Source organism: Apteryx rowi, unplaced genomic scaffold, assembly GCF_003343035.1.
Source record: "Apteryx rowi isolate R43461 unplaced genomic scaffold, aptRow1 scaffold_24, whole genome shotgun sequence".
Classification (NCBI taxonomy): domain Eukaryota; kingdom Metazoa; phylum Chordata; class Aves; order Apterygiformes; family Apterygidae; genus Apteryx; species Apteryx rowi.
In genome coordinates, this window is record NW_020448752.1 from 2,611,425 (window position 1) to 2,634,961 (window position 23,537).

The window sequence follows — 23,537 nt, forward strand, 5'->3', positions numbered from 1 at the left end:
TCCTGGCACTTTGGGCACACATCCATAACATCTTTCTCTCCGCTGGTTTACATATCGCCCCCCTAAAGACACTAACAGACGTTTTGGTGGTGAAGCAGCGCTATCAAACGGTGACAGGCCCCCAGACATCCTGCCCACGTAGGTTATCATCTGCCAGTGAAGCTATTCATCTTTCCCAAAGCAAAGCAAACACATTCCCGTTGGGAAAGTGCCGAAGCAGTCAGCCGTCGGAGGCATTCCTGGTGACCGGGAGCTGGGTGGTGCATTTGCCTGCGCTGGCTTTCCCTGCCCACGGCTCGGTGCAAACGTATTAAGGAGAAGAATCGTCATCGCCAGACTCTGGCATTTTATCACTTCTGGGCAGAGATAAATCTGCTTTCAGTGTCCGTTTAGTCATTTTCCTTATTTTAAAACTGACTTCTCTGATTCACGAGCTGTTTTTAAATTTCTGCTTTAAAAAAGAAATATTTGCAAATGAGAGAAAGCAAATCACGGTGCTTTATCCAAAACCGATCACTAGGACCAGGCTGCCCAGTCCTCTCCAGAAGATCCCCAGTTTAAATAACCCACCAGGAGACAGGTAAAGTTTTTACTCATGCTATTAGGGAACCCAAGCACTGAGAAGTTAGGTGACTTTTCCAAGGTACCCAGTGGAGCAGGCCAGCTTCAAGGATGGGAACATAGTAATAATGTCTGTGAATCTCTTACTCTTGCCATCACCTARCTCTTCTATCCAGCCCCTTATCTTCCTCTTTTCTCTGTGTCACCCTAAACGAAAGGTCTGAAACAGCAGAGTGCTTGTGATCCATGGCTGGCTCTGCAAGCATCTGCAAAGATGGGCTTGCAGGTCATCTTTTGCAGATGGTTCCTTCTTGTTTCCATACTCCATACAACAGCCCCTGAGAGATAGCTAAATTAAATAATTTATGTTGTTAATTTCCATGTAGGCAATCCCTATGCTTTGCCAGAGGGCCGTGAGGAGTGAGGACATGTTCCCTGAAATGATGCAGTTTGTTTTGCAACTTCCTGTCCTAGAAAAGTCTTACTTTGTTGGTTTTGATGGGATGAAACAGTTGAAGCCACAGGATGCATCAAGGGAAATCCTTGTGGGAGGCTGTGAACAGCATCTGCAACGAGAGCACAGAGTCAKTGGTGGTTTGGGAACATAGGGAGGACAAACTGGTAGTTTTCCTGCCAAAAAATGCATGTAGTCCCATATTCTGACACTGCTAATGGTCCGTTCTGCGTGCTTTGTGCAGATGTGTAAATCCTCTAGTGAAATAATCATTTGTGAAGCAAAACTGATAGGAGGGAAATCTCCTAATGTGCATGGAAATTCATGCRGGAGCAGGCAGGGAGCTGGCAGCAATCCGAGCTCCCCGGTGCACTTTCTGCTGGGAGAGCAGCCACCAAGGAATGGGCTGGCGGTGAACGAAACCTCAAACTTTTACAGTGTAAAACCCGCCGGACTCCAGTGCCAGCCTAACGCAGMGCCCAGCCCTCTTCCCAGCCCCGATGGGGTCCCCCATCTGCTCCAGCCACTTCCTTGCCCTTCTTATGACGGAGGAGGAATCAGCTTGTCAAAGTGCACGTATCACCTGGTACGTACTTTCAGAAGTAGCAAGGTCTTGGTGACAGCAACTTTATGTAATAGCTGAAACTTGATAAATGGTCTCAAACTTACCAGCCAATCCATAAAAATTATTCCTTAGGCAAAATGGCTTGATAAGACTGTGCAGAGCTGATGTGTTTAGCCTTCAGAAGAGGGATTTAATAACTTATTTCTTCCCAAGTATCATTTATTCACTCATTACATAGCTGGYTGCTTGTTACTCAGAAACGAAAGCCAACTTTCTTGGTGGGGGAGGGATGTTATAACGCCATTAAACTTCCTGAAACACCATCAGTAATTATTTGGCTCCAAGTATTTAGAATTGAGGGAAAAATAAGAGAAGTTATTATGAATTCAGAAGAATAAAACTACAACTTTTGCCATAATTAAAGAGCGGTGATCCCTTCCATTCCAGGGCAAATGGCATAGAGTGGAATTAAATACATAGGAGGTCGTTAAGGCTACACTCGTTAACTTCTAGTGAGTGTTTTCTCCCTATTGCTGGAGGCTAGTTTTTCCAAAGAGCTTGACATTTGGGCTAACACTGCTCATCTCAAAGTCARTGGCAGCAGAGTCAGCCCAGGCATGAGCCCTTGGACGATTTCTTGCTTTCATGAATCAGCAGCTCATACAGCTGGTGTAAAGCAGGAGAGAGAAATAAAGCAAAACCGGTACTAATTGGCAGGCATAACCCATCTGTCCTTCCTTCCTTTCTCTCTGTACCTTCCTCACTACAGTCCACCCTTACCGCTACTTTTGAAAGTTTTTAATATTAAAATATGGTTCTCCTAGAAGAGGAGACCTGCATTGTGTAAAGCAGTGGTCCTGCTTCCCGACCTCGGCAGTCCCTTGGGCTTGCTTCGCAGCTCGTTTGGATTGAACTTGGCTCTTGTGCGTGGTCACGTCCCCTGAYGGGGCCTTGGCCACCACGGTGCTGGAGGGTCGTGGCTGGGTGATGGATGGCTTGGACTCCCRCGGAAATATCCTCCAAATCGCTCCGAGTCAGCAGAGAACAARACTAAAAATGCTGACTGACGTAGTTTGGACTGAGCCGAATGTCCTAGACAAACTGAAAGGAAAGCTTTCACTGTGCTTTCAGGTTTCTTTCATTTAATGAATTCTCCAGTAAATTTTGAGATGGAAGCATTGTTTTGAAATGAAAGGCTGAAGTACTGCATGTATTAATTTCAACATGAAATGTTTTGAGGCAGACTAATTCTTCATTTTGGCAGAGATTGCTTATAAAATTTGACTGAATTTATGAATGGTTTATTGTCCCCCAAATGGCATTTTGAGCAGGTACAGAACTTATCAGGATTTTTTTTTTTTTTTAACCCGAGCAGTTTTAACCCAAAACTGTCCATGAAAGGTGTTTCATTGAGTTGTAATAGTTTAATAATAAAATATCTTCAGTTTCTAAACTTAATTAATTCTACTAGTTAATCCTTCTTCCAGGTGACCCTGTGCAGGCAGAGAGGGCCAAGGCAGCTTTCACAGCTGACCCTCTCCCAGGTGGCTGGTCTGGCATGCCTGGGGAGCAGTGTCCTCACTGCCACGGGCCAGCACTGCTGAGCTCCTAAAAAGAGTTGGGAAAAGCCAAGAGAGGGGTGGAAAATAGTCAAAGATGGATGGCAGATCTGCCATCTCCAACACACGGCTTATGCAGTGTCTCTCCATCGTGACACACCACTTTAAGACTACAGTGTCCTCCAGGGTATAGGCATCCAAGATCATTTTATCCAAAAGAGCATCTGGGGAAACATTTGGATGTGTAATACTGCTGCAAGCACGCTTGCAGAGCTAAGCAGACATCTGAAGGACATTACAGCTACAGTCATCTATAGCAAGCAGCTCTCATTTCCAGTGTGGCACTGTGTGTAGGCAAAAGGAAAGTTCCTGCAGAAGCGTTTGCCCCTGTGAAGCGCAGGCCCATATCTGCTYAGCTCGGCAGTGGTCCATGTCCTTCTGCAGACGGCCGCTGCAACCTGAAGGCCCAGTGCTGCAGCCTGAGCTTGGCAAATCCAGCTTTCACTTGTTGCTCTCTCTGTTCCGCAAGATAAATTCACTCCTGCATATTTAGTGGTGTCACCGGTGGCATAGTCACTAGTTAGCTGGTGGAAAAAGAAACRCTAGTCTCCAGCTTCTGCGACAACGGTCCTCATGTAGCTTTGGAGTTATTGAAGTTACTGCGTAAGTGCACYGTATTTCCAAATTAGCCAATAAACGTGCCTGTGGAAGAGTGACACAAATGCATAAACCTGTTAGACCTCRCCATAGTATTAGATCATCTTGCGCATGTATCAACGAAGGCGCATAGCTGGGTCATTTCCATAGCAACATTTCCAGTGTTAGACTTAGGAAGGTTTATGCGAGTTGTTAAGTGGTACTGACACTAATGACATAATTAGCTGTGTTAAAAGTCATGTCTGGTAGCATCTAGTTTGTTTCCAGGGTGACTAAAACACTATAAATAATAATGTCCAGCAGTATTTCCATAGAATTATTGTCCATGATAGAAACAAGTTAGAGGGATCCTTTTTTATAGTCAATGTGCAGGAGATGTAAATGTCAAAAGTATTTTCATTATGCCTCCCAAATCGGAAAAACTAAGATTACCAAATCCTGCTCTGATAGATAGAATATGCAGGTAACTGTTAATTTAATGAGACCTGATAAATATACGAAAGAGGACTGTTTTGAATCTGATCAGAGCAAATTGTGCCTGTTGGAGGTTGAGGATGAGTGAAAACTAACTTTACAGTTGCGGGTCTGCCATCTTGAAAGCTTCCAATTACTGGAACTGGAGTTCGTACTGGGACTCTAAGGCCAAATTCAGAAGTGAGGAAAATTGAATTTGGCCCCAGCTGTAGGCTGGGTTCCTTCTTCCTTGGCTTTCCACTGGTATTTTGTGTRTACATATGTCAAGAGTTTGCTCACCAACCTTTTTCCTGTAGGAATTCATGAGCAGAAGCCTCGAGTTCAGTTCTTAGCTCCAGACTTCTCTGAAGCTGACTCAGGTGAGGGAAGCAGATTTTCCAGTGAAAACCATTTGTTTGTCAAAAAGAGAAACATAGTGGTTTTAATCTTCCTAAGCAAAACAGAAGCAGGTTTCCAATGGAAAGCCGCCTGTTTTGCCAGCTCACCTCACCAGCAGATGAGTCGAGTCTTTGGATTGATGGTTTTAGTCAACCTCCCACGTGCCGTATGCCTCAGGGTCTGTTTCCTGGTCGTGGATCCCAAATCCCGGGCTCATGACAGTTGTGGCTCCCAGTTCCCCTCAGCCCAACTTCTGATACCTTTGAAATGTATTCATCCCCGTCTACTCTACATTTTGACAGCTGTAGTTTTCATTTTAAGTTACAGATTTGTTTCAGAAATTTGGCATTTGTCATGGAACAGGAACTTCCTGATTTCCTGAGAGTCCTTGTTTTGGGTATGTCCATGCTTTAAATAAGCACAGGTTTGGGAAAGACTCCATCCGCAGTAGGATGGCACTCATGGCCACTAGTTTTGCCTTGTTTCAGAGAGGTGGTTGTTTTCAATTTTAGTTATTTAGGTTTTCTGTTAAGTGGAAGGCTCAGTTTAATTCATTTGCTTCGCTACCTCCATTAATGCTGCGTAGTTCATTTTCAGGTTGATTAAATGCACACATCCACCTCGTCATTTTAACAGTTAAGCAAGCAAATTCTATTAAGGGGGTAAAAGCAATGGCCTGCAGCAGTCAGGTCGAGTCACGCTCATGGTATTTCCATAAGGCAGAGCAGATGAAAGGGTCGTCAGTGTTGGCTTTAACAAATAGCCAAGAAGGAGGCTTCGAAAGGGAGGTCAAGAGAAGAGAGGAGGAGAAGAATACACGTCTTTAAATAAAAAGCAATCTTGAAATCTTCCACTCATGTTAAATGAAAAGTAGAAACACATGTGTGTAAGACTGAGCCTGATCCAAACCCCATTAATATTGAAAGAAGAATTTCTAATAATTCTCAGTGGCTTTAGAATTGGCTTTTACAATATCCAAGATGCAACCATAATTAAAAAAAAATTTGAAACTTTATCTTTACTGTTCTCTTATTTACTCTGGTCTTCTTACATATTTTTATTGAGCCCTACAGCTTAATTGGAAAAATTACTCTGAAAGTATTGTGCTGTAAAATTGTAGTCAATTACCGTTAGCCCGAACCACATGAAACCTATACATGCACAATTTACAGCTCTCGACATTGGATGCGTGATATGACTTTGGCTTTTATAGCGATCACAAATGCGATTTGGAATAACTCTGCACTTGTGAATTGCTAATTGGAGGTCAAGTTAAAGATGCAATTGGACTTGGTGATAGAGTTAGGAAATTCTCTTTGAGAAAGTCTCCATGGATGAGACTTGGAGAACAAAAGAAGCAACCAGCCACCGCCGTAAAAGTGCAGCGTCTTGCCACGGACCACTCAGAGCTGCTGTGACCTGTGTTTCGGTTGCTAGTTGTGTAGCCGTCCAGGTCGGATGCGAGGCTTGGATTCTCATTTGGATCAAGGACTCTTTAACTGCTACTTATGCAGTTAAATCCTATACAGTACAACCACATTCCCTCGGCTTCAAGTCCTCTGTTCACCCTCAGTTGAGAGTAAGGAGGCATCTGTGTAAATAAAAATTGGATTGTGGCATTGGTTTTATTGGTACACCAAGGCACATGTGGAGATCTGCTTGCTGAGGAAGAGCTGGATAGCTTATTCCCATTTGTGGACAGACCTGAATAACAAATATTTTGACTAGTAAAGTGGTCTCAGCTGATGAGCTACGACTTTCCCTTCCAGCACCAGCCAAGGAAATCACACACTCGTGTTTTGCTGCTTTGCAACTCCCAAAGCCATGAAGAGCTCTCCAGACATTCACAAGAAACCCGTGAGTAAGCAGCAAAAATACCTGTAACTTTTTTTATTCTTTCAAARTATACGCCCAAGCGGAGGAGGGGATTACTACTCCGGTTTCAGGGAGGTGGATTATGTTCAGGAAAGAAGGGGATCGGCAAAGGAAAGGCACCTTTATTAACCCCCGGTACGGATGGTCTGCTGCGCTGAAACTGGACATCGCAATGTACAGCGGGAACAAAGCAACGCTAAGRGGCAGCGGCTGAAGACCAGACGTCATCCTCTGGATTCGTTTAGGATTTGTTTGTTTAAGATTGTTTGGTGTTAGCCTTTTCCACTGATTTTTGGAAACCTGTCATAACCTGACAATCCTTTTGACTGGTTGCCAGCCCTCTAAAATGATTTAAAAACMTAATGAAATTAAAGCAAACAGAGCAAAAACAGTAATAAATTCTGTATTATTTTCAAACAGGTGTAAAGGAAAATGCTGTACCCATCACACATATTTGTCTCTGTCATTTTAACTCAAAAGCCTTTCTCTGAGAGAACGACTGCTTTGGAGAACGCCAACTCTAAAAATATTCCAACGGTTATCAGGACGCGACATTTCAGTGGATATACTTATATTTTCATGCTGACACTGCAGGAAGCCTCGGCCCATCGATGAAGAAAGTTAAAGGAGAGAGTGCACAATCACTTAGTAATGGATGAATAATAAAATAGTGGCAGGTCTAATAATGATACTTAAAAATAGCCAAATTACTTGAGCATTCAGCATTACATGGAAGCACATGGAGCCCACTTGTCCTCTGCTCCGGGTAGTGCTGATAGGCAGCTGGTTTCCAAGAGCATGGCTTGAGAATAAGCGACTGGTGGAGGTGTCTTCCAGCCATGAAGGTCATATCCAGGTTTTTGTAATTGCCTGGAGTACTCCGAGAAAGATTTTGGACAAGTGCTTTATACAGCACCCAAGCGGAGCCAGTCTGCTTCCAAACTCTGCAGCCTGCTTAAAAAATGGAGCTTTGGGGTCTCTCATTAATTATGGACCATCTAACAAAACCTCCCACTTCCTGCACCTTGGCATTGGATGAATTCAGCGTGCGGGAGGTTTGCATCAATGCGGAGCTGGAAATAGCAATGACCGGGCATTCCCGCATCATTTTTCCCAGCGATGATCGGCTGGGACGCCAAAGCTCTGCCTGTTCAGCCGGGTGCAGCAACCACTGGTGGGGACGAGCCGCGGGCACCGCACTTCTCCTGTCCCGGCCCTCGGCAATGCCCCGGAGGAGCCCGCACAGAGAATTATTCATAACTCCTCATATGGATTTATCCAATAACAGGGAAATGGGTTAAACTCGTTACCCCTCCGTCCAAGCAGCGACCAGATTTGTATTCGGTGCGTGTGTCGCTTGACGAGAACGCGCGCGAGCCTCGAAGAGCAACCACGTTCCCATCGGCTCGGTAACGAGGCCCGGCTGCCAAAGCGGCATTTGATTAATCAGCCGTATCTTCTAAAAATAAATGATTATTCTTCTGTTTCTTAACACAAGCGTGTATTGACTAATGTGTTGTTGGATTCAAGTCAAAATCACTGCGAAAGTCAAAATATCCTTAGATTATTTGCATTCCGGTATTTAACATTACTAATGCAATAGACTGATGAGTTTTTTAAATTTCCCAAACGCTCGATTGCATCGTGTGTGATCGGGTTCCCCATGGTATCGTAACCGTGAAACATTCGTGATGACGTATCAGTCYGGAGGCACAAATTGCACGTGTTTTGTTTAAAACAGCGTAGTGATGCCTGGAGCATCAGGAGCGCCTTTCGGAGGAGGGCTGGCGGCACGCAACGAAGAGGAGCGAGCGGAGCCCACGGGCAGAGCCAGCGGCGGGTAAATCCAGCCGGGCGAGGAGGATTATTAAAACCTCAGGGTGCTCCGAAGGCCCAGCCACCTTCCCGTGGAGCTGTGGCCGCGCCGGCGCTGTCCCGGTGGTGCCGGCAGGGCAGAGCTTGCCGGGGAACGCGCATGGTCAGGGTCAGGTTGCATGGAGCAGTGGAGGGGAAAATAAAAAGCAAAATCAAAGGCATTGCTGGTATGTTTTAACACCACCCAGAAAGGGAGCCTAACTTTGGGGAATAAATGCCCCCAAATGCCCTCTGGTTTCTGTGATGGTGGGAATGGCCCCAGCAAGTGTCGCTGCCCCCCGCGTTGTCCGGTTTTGGTCTGCGAGCAGCTCCTGGTCCCTGCCCTGCCGAAAAACCATCCGAGGAGAAAACCCAAGCGGCTTTAGGTGAGATCTGTAAACGGCGGAAACGCGCTCCGATGCCATTCACCAGCGTAAAAGTCTGTAACCTATTATGCAGTTGATTGCATTTGAAATTAATGTCTTCATTTAGTTTGACATGTTCAGAAAAGCCTGGTAAGGGACACAAAGGAAGCAGCAATAGTCCTGCTGCTAATTTGCTGTTGCTCTAAGTGTGTCTTTGTTTTGATCACTGCCAACTGTTCAACGCTGTTATTAAAAACGTAAAGGAAAGAGCCTTGAGGGAAGACCTGAAATGTTTCCCTTCTACCTCTTACCAAGTGCATCTAAGCTTTTTAATTTAATTTATGGTTTTTGGATGTCGGCAGGTATCGGAGCAGGGAGCTGACCCGCCGCTGCTCCGGTGGTGTGCGGGAAAGCTGCCCCGGCCTGAAAACACCCGGGAAAATAACCCCAGCGCTGGCTGGGTGCGAGAGCGGGGCGCTCAGCCCAGCCTCCTGCCACAGTGTTTTTAGAATATTTTTGGTTTTATTATGTTTTTATAGCTCTGCTTTGTAATCTGGCTGTTAATATCCTTACTGACTCCAAGGACAGCCAAACTTGTACCTAAAATGTGCTTCTCCCAAGAGTTTTGCTTGGCTCTTGGATGATGATCAGGTTTCTTGTTACGGCTCTACTTGGAAACCGCGGCAGATTCTCCACATTTCAATTCAGGGAAGCGCTTGAACATACATTTAGATATTTCTATTTGTACAGCATTAACGAAATACATATTAAGTACACGCTTGCTGCCTGGCTGGCACATCTGACGTGAAGACTGATCGATGATGTTGTTTTCTATAGTTAGAGCTGAGAAACTGATTGACCAAATGCATTATTTAATAAAAGGGRTAATCAGTGGAATAAATTATTTAGAGTTCAGCATTAGAGCAGCTCTGTTTATCACATGCTCTTGTACGCTACAACGGCAACACGATGTTTTAAAGCCGTCTCTTTGCCTCTTTTGATTGGAAACATGACTAAGTGTCCTGACCATAACTTACAGTTTAATCAACTGCTAAAGAAGCATAACAAGTTATTTGTGCTTTAATATGAGAAGTTCACAGCTCTTTGCTCCTATCTGATGGGGTATATAAACCATTCAGAGCAGGTAATGAATCCAGACTCCTTACTGGAAGATTTCATTACCTGGGAACTGCCAAGGATAAGCAGGCAGTACAATAAAAAGAGATATATTTAAACATCGTTTTTTATCCTTTAGGCAAAACTATGAGATGCAATTTCTGCCTATTGTCTGGAAAATGTCAGGAGCCAATAAAACACTGGAGGAAGAAATTATCGGTGTAAATGGCACGAACGCTGCAGTAGCGTCCAACGGGTTGACTTAATAAAGAGCAGTACAATATCGGGCTGGTTTGCCAGGCTGCGTTAGCACCTCGTGAAGGGCCGCAGCTGGTGCAGCCGGGGCCTGCGCCATCCTGCCAAAAGGCTCCGCCGTCACCCGGGGCACAGCTGGAGACAGCGGCGGCGGCCAGGAACGGCCAAGAGAGCAGAAGAGCAAGGAGAAGGGAAGGTCCGGTGCCATCGGGAGCGCTCCCGGCCCTGCGAACGTAGGGGCGACGTCACGTCCCTGCCTCCTCCGGCGAGCAAAGCCGCCCGCGCGCGAGGCGACCCGGCGTCCGCAGGAGGGTGCCGATGCTGCAGGCGACGAGGGGCGCGATGGGGAGGTGGGCGCCTCCACGCTGCAATACGCCCAGAAAATGGTAAAAATTTGCACTGGGGTGTGCACGTACAAGCACACGCTTGCCCACAAGTACACGTGCACGTGAGCTGGACCCGGCTCTCGGGAGGGTTTTTTCTTTTTTTCCCTTTGGTAGTACATAGCTGAGTGAGCGGCCTGAGACTGTATTTATTACGCTATTGAATTGCTTTCCATGGTAACTAATTGTGATTTCAGAAGCACGGGTTCTGCGATGGTACAAGATGAAATGGAGCTGAATATGGAAGCAGCTGGCTAGAAGGAAATCACTTGCTTATGAAATAGTATTTAATGATGGAGACTGATGGAATATAAAAAATGGGGGGGAGGCAAGGACTGGGAAACAAAACAGCCCTCTGTTACCTTCAGATATTACCCTAGCTCTCAAATTCCTTGGGAAAATATCTAATGAATATTCAAAGGAAAGAAAAACACTTAAGTGGGCTGCTTTCCCATTTCCCACTTCTCTTTTCAATAGTGTTTAAGAGGCTGATTATTAAAAGTCTGGTTATACAATAGAAATGGTCAGGAAAATAAATTATGGTGAAATGTTTCTTTCTGGTTAAAAAAAAATGAGAAGGTGGAGACTTTCACAAAAGTTTCTCCATTCCTCTATGAAAAACAGGCGAAAGAACATGTTTTGGGAAAGTCTAATCATAAACGTAAAAAAAAAAAAAAAAAAAAAGGACTTCCTGGTCCCTCCCGGTCTCTCCGTGTCCTGCCGCACTTGCAGCTCGGAAAAGCGCCGGGGCGACGTGCCGAAGCGCCGAGCAAGCCTGCGCGCCTTCCCTGCAGCGGGGACGCCCACGCCGCACACATCCACGCGCTGCTTAAGCACAGTGGTAAAATGATAAAGTGTTAAAGACTGTTTTGAGCTGATTTATAAGCGTCACCGAAGCAGAGAGGAGAGCTACAGATTTTTCCCCAAACGAAAGCATGCTGTTTTGCTTTTCCTAAAGGGGCTTTCTGGGAACAGCTCAAAATTGCCGCACCAGGGCACAGAGCCTCCCTGCACATCTTCGGGCTCCTGGCACATACGAGTCCATGGGACTTTTGCTCCCTGTTTCCAAAAACAGCGGGATCTTTGCTGTATGCGAACCACATCTGTGTTTTTCGTCATTGCATGGCCAACCAACACCGCAATAGGATAAAATGCAATAAATGCCCAAGTCAGGAATTTCTGAGCTCTCACACTGGGCTAAATCCTCCGTCATCTTCATCCCGCTCAGCTGTGAGCCACCGAGAGGTGAGAAAATAGGAAACAATTTATTGCCCTTCTGATGATGGATGACCGCTGCAAGGAGAGACCTACGTTCCTCTTCCGAAGCCACCAGCGGCTCTTTGCAGTTACCGGTGAGAGGGTCCTTCCAGCACTGGCTTCCTCCCCGAGGAAGGGCCGGAGGGTCTCCGCTCCCAAACCTGCGGAGGGGCCCAGAGCTGGGCCAGGCTGGATGCAAAGAGAGCGGGAAGACCTATGGGCCCAGGCCCCTTCCCAAAACACGGCAGCCGGGCTGCAGAGAGGGGCGATGCTGCCGCTGGACCCCGGGAGCCGGCAGAGGAGGTCTGCTTCAGCATGAACGGGTGGAAGAAACCGATTTATCTATGGGTCTGTACGATCTAATATTGGAAGAAAGAGCGCTATTGCCTTGCTTCTTTTTGTAAAGTATGATTGAATTAATAATCAATAGTCCAAAATCCAGCTCATGATCCTGGTCTCCACAGAACACGTCAGCACCTGCCATGCGCTACGTGAACCTGGCTGAAGGTTATTTTGTGAGGGATCTCTGTAAATGCCAACACAGCAGCTCTGTACGTCCCCCTTCGATAAAATGGCAATTAAATTCTATGCTAGCGGCTCATGATGTGCATTAGGAGCTCAAGAAAAGAGCAAGCAGAACAAATATAAACAAGACCCCAAACAAAAGGAAAAATATAAAACCCAAACAAGCAAGCAAAAAACCCTCCGAAATGTAATAAATGCGGCTCTGTTGTCCTACTGGCAATTCAGACTTTACAGGTGTTCCTCTGACGTGACCCGACGGCCGTAAAGGTCCGTGGTCACACTCCACAGCAGTGCTAGAGCAGGGATACGTTCGTGTTTAGATTTACGTGAACGTGCTTTCAGAGTGGGTAGAATGTATTTTTAGGCATATGTAAAGTCAAATAATTTGTCAGTTTAAGTATTCATTTTATTTACGCAGCAGACAGTCATGTTTTTATTATATAAATATATATCGAGGCACTTGAAATGTGAATATCCAACAGAAGCTCATCTGACAAACTAGTATAGAGCCATTGAAATGTATCAGAGACATTCATAAGGATCTGATGAGTCGTAAACTTAAATGTAGTTTTGATTGTGGTTCCGTGGTAAATTTGAGTTTGTGGTTTATTGACCTAACTAACCATAATTGACTCTTCAACGCTCTTGCAGTTCTAATGTGCCATTTTGGCTTCTGGACACCCCAGGAAGGAGTCTGCGTGCTAGAACTGACGTCTAACCAGAATAATGAATGTATTACAAGCCAACCGTACGTTAAACAAGAAAGTTGTTTTAATGATCGCTCCCCAAATACCCAAAGGCACTAGTCAACACTGCAGACTAATGACCTACAAATTTGTGTGATTAATACACATTTTAGCATCACAATATTTTTCAACAGCTTTAGATGGCACAGTAAGTGAACTACTATCTGTAACAGCTTTGTTGCTGAATACCCTTCCATTTATTTATTTTAGTAGAAAAACATATCAAACAAACCCTGCTCTGTAAGAACGCTGGTCGTGCTGAACTGCCTAACCCTTCTTTGCTGTCCTTTCTCCAGATATTTCTAAAAAGCCTCTCGAGTACAGTACTGTATAACTTCAAATTTATGTTGATGCAATTCCTCTACCATCAGTCAAATTACACAGTTAGAAAATTGGAGTGACACAGTGGTAAATCAGACCCATTATTTTTACAGATCTGTAGGATCAGTGTAACACAACAGACAATATAACATCTTGACTGAGGACAATTTCACATTTCTTTTATCCATTGCAAAAACCTTTGTAATATGTTGAGTATAAAGCTCACAAATTACATTTTAAAGGAACTACCAGAAAGAATATGCTTCAAGTGGACCTTTTACAATATAACACAAAATTCAAATGACATTTTTTAGGAAAGCACTTCAAACTTTAACACTTAAGTCCTGACAACATTAGATTACTTTAAACTGTAAACCTTAAGAAGTTTTATATGATTAAATAAAATCAACATTACAACTTCCAGATATTATAATTATTAAACAGATTGTAACAATAAGATATAATGTAAACATGAAGCTTAGGATACTGGTACTGAAAAAGTCTCTCAATTAATTCTTTGTAGATTTATGTCTGCACATAGTAAAATAGATAATAACTGGAGAAGAGGTTACAGTATTTCATCTTAAATATTGATATCAGTGTTTTGCTAGCAGCAGTCCATACAACTGCGTCCCCATTTTAATATTATTTTACAGAATCATTACTACCTTAAAAAAATCTCCAGGTCCAATACTGCTGCTAGGTATCAATATAGCATTTGGAAGGAAATATTTAAAAACATTAGATTTTGTTAATTGTCGGTGTATGTGTAGATCTGTGAGATTTTRTATATATAAGTATATATAAAATCATAAACCTCACTTAACCTTCAAAATTGAACTACCTCTAGGTAAGAAATACAAGACCTTTTTCAATAAATGTAAAGGGTTTATTTATACCTGAGACATTTTTGCATATTGACGTTGTTGTACCTTTACCTGTAGGTACTTTACTCTTTCCCAAGGTCTCACTCAAAGCCCATCAGAGTCAGGAGGATTCTTCCCACTAACACCGTGGACTTTGGCTGAGTCCTTCCGTATCTAACCTGGATGTAGAAACAGAGATGTAACAAAATGAAATATATATTTAAATGCACAGTTGCTGTACAAGTGGACAGGCTGGTTTATACACATCCAGAGCCAGTTCATCATTACAGATACATTTTGCAGCGTCTGATTCAAAAAGAGAATTATGGTCTGTTTTACAGAGTGATACAAGTTTCTACTTGTCAGTAAAAAAAAAAAAAAATTTTTTTTTTGAAATATTTCTGCAGGTAATGGTGCAATGGATTTACAGGATATGTTGAAAATGGTCCTTCCTTGGCAGACCTGTTTTCTGGTTCTTGAGACGGTCACCCCATTTCCCCACCTAGCAGCAAGGAAACTGGGAGTGGAGGAGAGGAAACAGGGAAACTAGGAGGTTTCCTGGTAATAAGTTGCTGTAGCTACATTACGTTAAGTTCTCAGCTCTGCAACGTCAGTGCAGGTGGACTCAGACTTTCAAACAAATTTAGGGAGTTTAGGGGCCCAATTCCGACTGGAATTTGAGGCATGTGGATGCCTAACTCCCATGGACCCATTTGAAAGTCCCGGCGGTGCACGACCCAGCTTTCGGCTCCTCAGCCCYGCAGATCGCACGGGCCAGGTGGCAAAGCACAGGCATTAGCAGGCCGTAATCTCCGTAAGGCTCTTACGGACTTTCACAGTGCTATTTATTTTGGCAAATAGCAAACTAAATTTAAAGGTTCCGTTTTAATCTAAACAGCTCAATTTAAAAAAACATTCCACCACATTTCGCTCCGTTTTGTTTCGGACAGGGGGAATTTCCTAAAAGTGCTTAAATGTAAGTATAGTGTTACCATACTTGATAACATAGAAATTAGAATTGCCTATTTTATTAAATAAAGGGAAGATACTCGTGGGAGTGAAATAAAGTGTGCCCTTAGACAAGGAACATATTTGGACATATTTGAAAATCAGCAAAAATAATAGAATTTACTATATTCATCAAAGACATCACAAAAATGAATTTCCTTCCAAGTAGATTAGTATACCCTTCTTAAGTTGTACAAACATTTCTCATACATTATTCTGCACTATATTTTTGCATTATATTTTACAGAAGGAGGTTGACTTAAATGATGAYGACCAGCAAAGTTGGCTGTAGAAAGCTCTTTGTTCTACTGTACAGGCATATAACGGGGTAAAGGAAAGCTACATTTCACTGGCAAGTAGGTCACCATAGACCTTAGAAATCTGAGAAACGTTAGACTTAAAATATCGTATGTAACACATTCCTGTGTCAAATAAATCAAGCATGTTTCTAAGTAGCATAAATTTCTAAGACCTGATACCCGTCTGTAAATAGATAAAATGTAGCCAATATTCTGAAAAATCATGATCAGGATATAAAACGATGTACCAGTAATGAATTCCTAATATGACACGTTAAGCATCAGAAATAAGGAAAATCTATTGTTCGTCTTTCCAGTTGACTGTTTCGATTTTACAGCCCCATCCATTAAAAATGTCTTTTCATTGCTGTTCTACCTCRTTGCACCGTATTCAGCACCTGACGGGCAGGAGCTTCGGGGAGATCAGCCTCGGACCCGTCAGCCCCAAACCTGCACGTGCTGAAGGAAACGGTGCAAATCTCTGACTTCAGGCTTTGTTACCCTTTAGGTGGGGAACCAAGGGCACATATTTCACGTACCCTTTTCTAATTCAGGAGCTGTCTAGCATGATGATTGCAGGCTGCATTACAGCTTTCGTGGAACAACCGGCACAGAGAGGCACTTATGTGACACGGTTTAAAACTTATCTTTGGTAGACACACACACACACACACACACACACACACACACACACACACACACAGAAAAGCTTGTAACTAATGTTTTACTTCCTGATCATAAGAGAGATTTTTCATTTGCTACTAGCGTATGTGTGCAGATATCTAAACATATACAGGACATCGCTAGTACAAAACATTTTTTCAAATGCCCCTGCTAAGAATTTGTCTTAATTCACTTAAATATAACGCGTCCCTCAGCTTTGTTGTGTTTTTTCTTTCCTCACTCCATTTATTATGCACTTAAGCATCTCTGATTAATAACAAATTAACAATAGAAAGCAAGCCCCTAGGTGCTCAATTTCCACCTTTGTCGTTCTATTACCTTGTTATTCAGGATAAATTTAATCAGAATAGCTACAGCTCATAGAACTTTCACCATCTCTGAGTCAGATCCTGGGGTCCAACACCGCATTACTTAAGCAGCCAAATCTCTCACTCAGATCAGTGGAAATTTTGGATACTCAGAAAATGCTGAGTTTGCTCTCGGTAGGGATGGTTTCTGCTAAGCGGCACTGAGCAGTACTCCAGCGAGGTCTGTGACCTCAAGTCTCTAATGGGAGTTGAAAAGTGATCAGGCAAGAGCCTACAGAGCAGAGCTCAGTCTACCAAGGGACAGTCAATCAATGCATATTTTCAAAATGTGCTGAAAATAAATTTTGCTGGAACTGAATGGATATAACTGATGCATGATCCTGCCAGTTCAATGTACCCAGAACACTATCATTTTTAAAATCAGGCGTTTCTACTGAGAGGTATTTTATTGGCTTTTCATTTTCATTATTTAAATTTTGCTTAAGAATTTTTTAGAACCTAGAACTTAGTGCATTTCATCTTATAAAATCAGAATAATTTACATCCATCTCTTTTTGTCCAAAAGACAAGTACAGCCCAAATACATTTAGGGATATAAATACATCAGGAATAATGATAGCAATCTTACTTATTTCGTGATCTGCTTAATGGTGATTTCAACATTGACCAACCAAGTAACATTGGCAACTTGCACAAAAATAAGTCCTGAAATCAAAAGTGATGATAAAACGTGTTTTAATGAGGCCTTTATTACGGAGAGAACTAGGAAGAGAGAGGGGTGTAAGTGCTGAGGAAGCTACTGCGTTACTAAACCATGCCACTTTGCATCGGTATGTGAAATGGGTATGGCTGGTAGATGATAGGTGGTTGTCCATGAGCAATGTAATAATTGCTGAAGTTTCTGTCACTGATATACGGAGCAGGCTGATAGTAGCATGTTACATTGGCTGCGTTTGGGATGATGTTTTGTTCTCCAAGTACTTTTAAAGCCAGAATTGTAATCATATTCAGAGTTTGTCTTCGTTCGTGTCCCATGAGACAGACTGTGCTCTCATTTACAACTCCGTGCAGAGTCATCAAGTAGTCATACTTGCTTTTTTCTTCCCCAATGAAGTGGTTGCGCAGATATGACTCAATTTTCCTCTGCTGCTCAGCAACATCTGGAAAATCAATGAAGAACCTGGAACACATATAACGTTCCAGAGATTTAATTTCAGCCTCATCTGCTGGCTTAAAGTCACGAACCAGGAGATTGCTGTACTTCAGAAGGCCGCCTCCTCTGATTTCCTCAGGGTTCCTGGTGGAAATAAGTTTGTACTTTAAGTGGTCCATTGCTTCATTGAAGTCTCCATACATGCTCTCTGCAATAACTGTGGGGTGGGAGTCTTCTGTCAGTTTGCAGTCTGTTTCTCTGTAAACACTTAATATGGAGTCCAGGATTATTTGGAAGGAGTCGACACTAAACTCAAACTGCCGTCTGAGCGAGTTAACAAATTTTAATTCTACGTTCTTGCCACTGTTGTTTGACAGTGAGATGAGACTCCAGCGATCGTGGTCAGTGGAGACTTTGACCATCTTCTGTACATAGGCATCTTTCATGGTCTGAGCAGTGATTTTTTCTTTATTAACACATTTTGGCAAAAAGTCCAACAGGCAATTTAGGACTGCCTCTTTAACGATCTGGAATTCGAGTTCACTTGGAAGTTCAACACCAAAAATGATGTCGAGGTCCTTATAACTCGTTCCATTCTGCTTTACTAGGATGTGACTAGCTGTTGAACCGTTCAGGCGGATATCTCGAACATTGATTTGCTTTTCGATGAGCTGTTCCTTTACCACACGAATGATATCCTTGGGTTTTACTTCCAGTGTTGGAAAATTTCCTCTTCCATGAATGGGTATTATCTCAGTTAATACTTGATCCAGAATTTTAATCTGATCCCAGGTGAGACTACTGAATCTGTGGTCTAAGCCCTCAGTCATTGTGAAGTCAGTTGGCTAACTAGGGAGAAACAAAAATTAAGAGAAAAATGTTAGAATTTGCTCAAATACAAGAGCGCCTGACATTCTACTATGTTATGACAAATATTTATCTTACCTCCTCAGTGCAGTGACAAAGCAGTTCATTTTACACTGAAATACAATACAAGTTAAAACTGTCTGAGTCAACCACTGCACTTGTCACAGGTTCTTAATTGAATTTTAATGTAGTTGGATTTTAATCCTACTGAGAAACCATTGTGTTATTGTATAATCCATGACTCAAAGTAAATGTAGTAAACTATATAGATTTCATTTAAAACTACTCAAAGGTTAATAACATGAAATACCTGGTGGTTATAATGAAACTCCAAATAAATTTCACAGTGAAGAGCTAAAATGAGCAAAATGAGCAAATTAAATTCTTTTTGTCCTGCCTGGAAATCTACTTCTATCTTCAGTGACTTACATACCTAGAGTTACTGAAAGACCAGGAAATTATTTAAAAAACTCAAGAGTGATGCAACATGCTCACCATTGATCTAGTGATATGCTTGGAATGTACTTTAGCCTGTAGGGCTCATCTACATGCGTGCATCCCTTAATATTGCTTTTTATGGCTTAAGAACTGGATGTCTGATGATTCTTAAGTTGTTTCCACATTATTTATCAGGACAAAATCTTTTTCTCCCAGCTAACTAAGTCTCCCACAGGAGTGTACCAATGCTGGAAGTTATAGTTGGCAGAGGACAACAAAACCACTTCCAGTCTGCACTGATACAGTAAAATCTCCCAAGAAGGCCTATAAAGAAATGCCTATAAAAGGTATGGGATAAAGTTCAGGCTTTAGAACTCCTCAGTTTAAAATTATCTTATTTTCGTATCATATTTAGCAGGCAGTTAGACCTTAGCATGGATTATTTATTTAAATTTTATAATGTGAAAAAAATGTTGCAAACCCCACAATATTGGTTTTTAAATGTTCCTAAATGAACATACACAAACTTTATTTTAATGATTTTTTTGTAATGGGAATTTAAATGCTTTAATTTTAAAATTTTATTTATGTATATTATGAATATAATTAAATACAATCATACAATTATATAATTAGGAGGGATTACAGTAATTAAGTAAATAAGTGCATTTAAGGAGCTATGAAAAAGAAAAACATAGTTGAGCATTAGATGCCAATGGTGTGTTGAAAGATGCATATTTTAATATTACTGTCTCCTGACATTAATGTCCGTGTTACAGAACTGGAACTGTTCAGAGGGCTTTGTGAGTTCAGAGCCTCACCATTAATGGCTGAGAAATGTCTCAGGATCGACCCTAAGAACCCTGTGCTGAAATAAYGCCTTCATCTTTGACAAGTAAGGAAAATGTCCTAGGAAAAAAGCCAGTGAAGTCATCAAGAACATAATTAATTTACAAGTAGACCTAGATAAACTTTTTTTTTTTAATTTGCTTCCAGTTTGTAATCCAGTATATAACCTGCACTTTGCTAGAAGAACTTTGACTTGTTCTTTGCCTTAAACATGTTGGTGAAAAGAACAATTTCTGGGCATTCTTCTTATTCTTAAGCAGTGGCAAATTTATTTACTGAGGTGCTCAGACTGGTGTCAGGAGTTGTTATTAACGCAAGGAGGCCTCAGTTAYAATAAATCAGCAGATATATTGGGGCTATAATTAATCAAAGCATTGGGCAAAACTATGCGGATCAAGGGGCAAAGGGAAAGCGACCATAGCAGCTAGATGAAGCCAAATACAAATGGGTGCATGGATTGGCTTGGTTAACGAGGAAAGAGGCCGTGAGTTGAGGGAACAACCCAGGCGGACTCCCACACGCTGGAGGACTCCTAGGAAGCAGGGTACTTGTCCCCCACCAAGCTGTCAGGGTCACTTTGGAGACTGGTGACGTTAGGTGACAAGTCAATGGAGAACGATCTCTGGAGGCCGATGTATCTCGCTGCCCCTTTGCCAGCAGCAGCAGCTTTGTGCCCTTAAGGGTAACTGCGCACGTGACGCTGACTCTGAGAGCGGATATCCATCTGCATCGCCCAGCCCCAGCCTTCCTTAGGTCTGGCCTGCTGCACACTGTCAAAGATTTCCGTTTTTGTAACTTCTTCTATATGATATCTAACATCTTTTCATATGTTTTACATTCAATATTTTCCCATTTTGAAGTCTATGGACAAATGGAGGGGTGCACAATCACTAGCAGCGTGACAGTGAAAGGAACAAATAGCCTTCGAAACTGTATTGAAAAGCTTTTTTTTTTCCCCACTTAACCAGTATTTGTAACTTACTGAAACTCTCTCCTAGTGGTTTTTCTTAGTTCTTGTTTTATGGAATTTATTATTGTAATACATAGTTATAAAAGACCCTGAATCCTGCCTGATTTAAGATCCCTGCCAGATAAAGGAATGAGGAAAAATACTTTTCAGGGTGTTTGTCTTTAAATATACTGGCTAGAGAAGCACAGAATAAGATGGATCAGATCTAGTCATGTTTTGTGATATACCTTTCTTATTATAAGGCTAGAAGAGTATTTCCCTTATTCAAGTTCTAATTTGCCCTTCCATGGTCACCTTCAGCTGGCGAAGTGGCTGAAAAATGTTTTGGAAGTGTGGGGTCATAAAAAACACTCTCACTATTGATATACTGAAATYGGGGGCTTTCATTTTCTTCAGCAGAGTTTGGTCCAAACTCTTATTGCAGGATGTGATTTTGGTTTTACGATGACAAAAGATTTAGTCAACCAACCAACTCTTAGCATTCTGCCATACACCAGCTTCACCCAAAAAATAAAAGCAGGTCTGGCTTTACATCTGAATCAAGAAAACCTGCCAGGCTAATGATATCTTTAATGTTCCAGTCAACTTTCATAGAAACAGATACTTACAGTCTAGAGGACATTCTCATCAAATTTAGCTCATATTTTACCCATAAAGTGTTTAACATTCTCTTTTTATATACTCTATAATGCTGCTTCAGTGTATTTTCAAAGGGTTTATAATGTGCTGGCATTCTCAAGCAGAACACATCTGAAATAGTTTTTGTGCAGCTGTGTTAGCTCCATTCTCTTCCCTTTGCTTTTATCTACTCCCCGATTTGTCTGTTTTACAACAATTATATTGAATACTTTAATGCTCCAGTTGTCTTTACCTTTGTCTGCACCTGAAATCAGTTGCTAGGGGACTTTTTACAGATCAGCTAAAATGTCTTTTCAGCCACCTTAGTAGTCTTGCATTCTACCATTTGGGGTTTACTCCGGAGATGCTCCAAGTAACTATTGCATTCTCCCCTTACATCTCTGCATTGGTTTGCTACATACACATTAAACGCATTGCTAATGATTTCTGTGGCATCTTGTTTAAGTTTTATTCTAATTGAAAGACACATTTCTCTATTAAGTCGGGCATTTCAAGTATTTTGCACGCTCACTGACTTAAGGACTGCAGCTGACAGAGCTGCAGCTTTGAAGACAACAATATCAAATGTGGAAGTAGTCCTAGTTATAATTTTAATGTGCATGAGAGAAGTAGAAGAAGCAAAGCATCTGGGGCATCCTAAATGGGGACATGTTTAAACTAGTTTAACAGTGAGCTTTTCCTTCCATTAATGCTAATGCATGCAGTGAAGAGACTGTTTATTTATCCTGTTATCGTGAGATAACGCATGAGTTGCCATAAGTTTTCAGTACAGCTACCATCTAGTTACCCTGAAATAACAAATAATAACTCAAGGCCATATGCTCTTCTCCTGTGAGATAAGGTTGCGTGGTGTGCAAATATGCTTAAGCAGAAAGCAGTTTGCTTGGACTGCGCCACAAAATATCACTTTCAAGGGCAAAACAAGCAAACAGAAGAGCATCGGAGGCATTACCAACAAAACTGCATCCTACCCTTTCTCCAGCTAGACACGAGGAAAAGCAACACAGTCATGTAGCAGCCTGCATTGCCCCTTCTCCCAAATGAGCTCCATTTGCAGAACAGTCCGGCGCACGGGCAGCCGTGCTCTCCTCTATTGCCAAGCTGGGGAAGGGCCCGAGTGGCCTGGACCTCTACTGAAACGTTACAGGATATCGGCGAGATGATCTGGGAGTCTTCAGGAGGGACAAAATAAATAAGGAGCTTACTTTGGGCAATCAGTACTAATGCATAATCCATGTTATGTCATCCTGGAGACTGTTTCTTTTTGGATGCCAGATTTTTCCTTCATGTCTCACAGTACACTCGCTCCTAGCTGCATGTGGACCCACTCACACGGCAACATTTTCAGGGCCGGATTTATTATGGCTTTGTATCAGCTCCCACAATGCATGAGGTTCCTTCATGCACAGTATCCAGGCGCAAAAAAACATGCCCTAGTAAAGAGCATGGGTTGTGGCATAGTCTGTCTTGTCCTGTAACATCTGTTGCTCTAATAATAATATTAAAAAAACAGTGTGTTACGCAATATTTGATCTATTTTGGACTGTGGTCATCACGGAGAAGCTACTGCTTTACGTAAAGATCATTATTTATACTACTAAATTTATACTATGGACTAATTCCTGAATAACGTTTCCAGGAAGAATGAAAAATCCCACAGACTTACCGTGGCAGCTCTATTGCCAAGCATGTATTTCAGGGGAGTTAATAAGATGACTCACTGGATCCTTTGGTGAAAATATGAATTGTCATCTTGTCACTGATAAAAACATGAACCTCCCAGGGAAAGCTGCAAGAAAAAAAACAAACAGTTCTTTTTTGAGATGCATGTTAACTGCCAGTCACCTGCTGCACATAATAAATCATGCATTATGACTTGGCAGTCCTGCAGTCATAACAATAGCCTTTTAAGTCACAAATGATAAGGTAAAAGCTATCGGTGGAAAGGCACAGCAGTGCTTACAAAGACTCCGGGTTTCAGGTCATACTTAATCCTCTGCAAGGATGTTAACATCTTGCTATTTTCTCTATGGGATTAAAGAATTTAATATTACATATAGACTTGCAAATTAGCAGGGACATAGTGGAATCATGCAAAAAAAAGAATTAGA

General features: G+C 42.2%; 1 protein-coding gene across 1 annotated transcript; it reads right to left on the reverse strand.

Annotated features, from left to right (window-relative positions):
- Positions 1–17,244: 17,244 nt before the first annotated feature.
- TENT5D (terminal nucleotidyltransferase 5D) lies at positions 17,245–23,184 on the reverse strand. The gene is made up of 2 exons (XM_026066316.1): positions 23,093–23,184; positions 17,245–18,512 (listed from the first exon to the last, which is right to left on the reverse strand). Exon 2 carries the CDS (start codon positions 18,491–18,493, stop codon positions 17,318–17,320), a length of 1,176 nt encoding a protein of 391 aa, XP_025922101.1. The 5' UTR covers positions 18,494–18,512; positions 23,093–23,184; the 3' UTR covers positions 17,245–17,317.
- Between the last annotated feature and the right edge of the window lie 353 nt (positions 23,185–23,537).

What these genes read in the sequence shown, in the direction of transcription:
- TENT5D (XM_026066316.1), bottom strand. Translation starts at nt 18,493, where the DNA reads ATGACTGAGGGCTTAGACCACAGATTCAGTAGTCTCACCTGGGATCAG.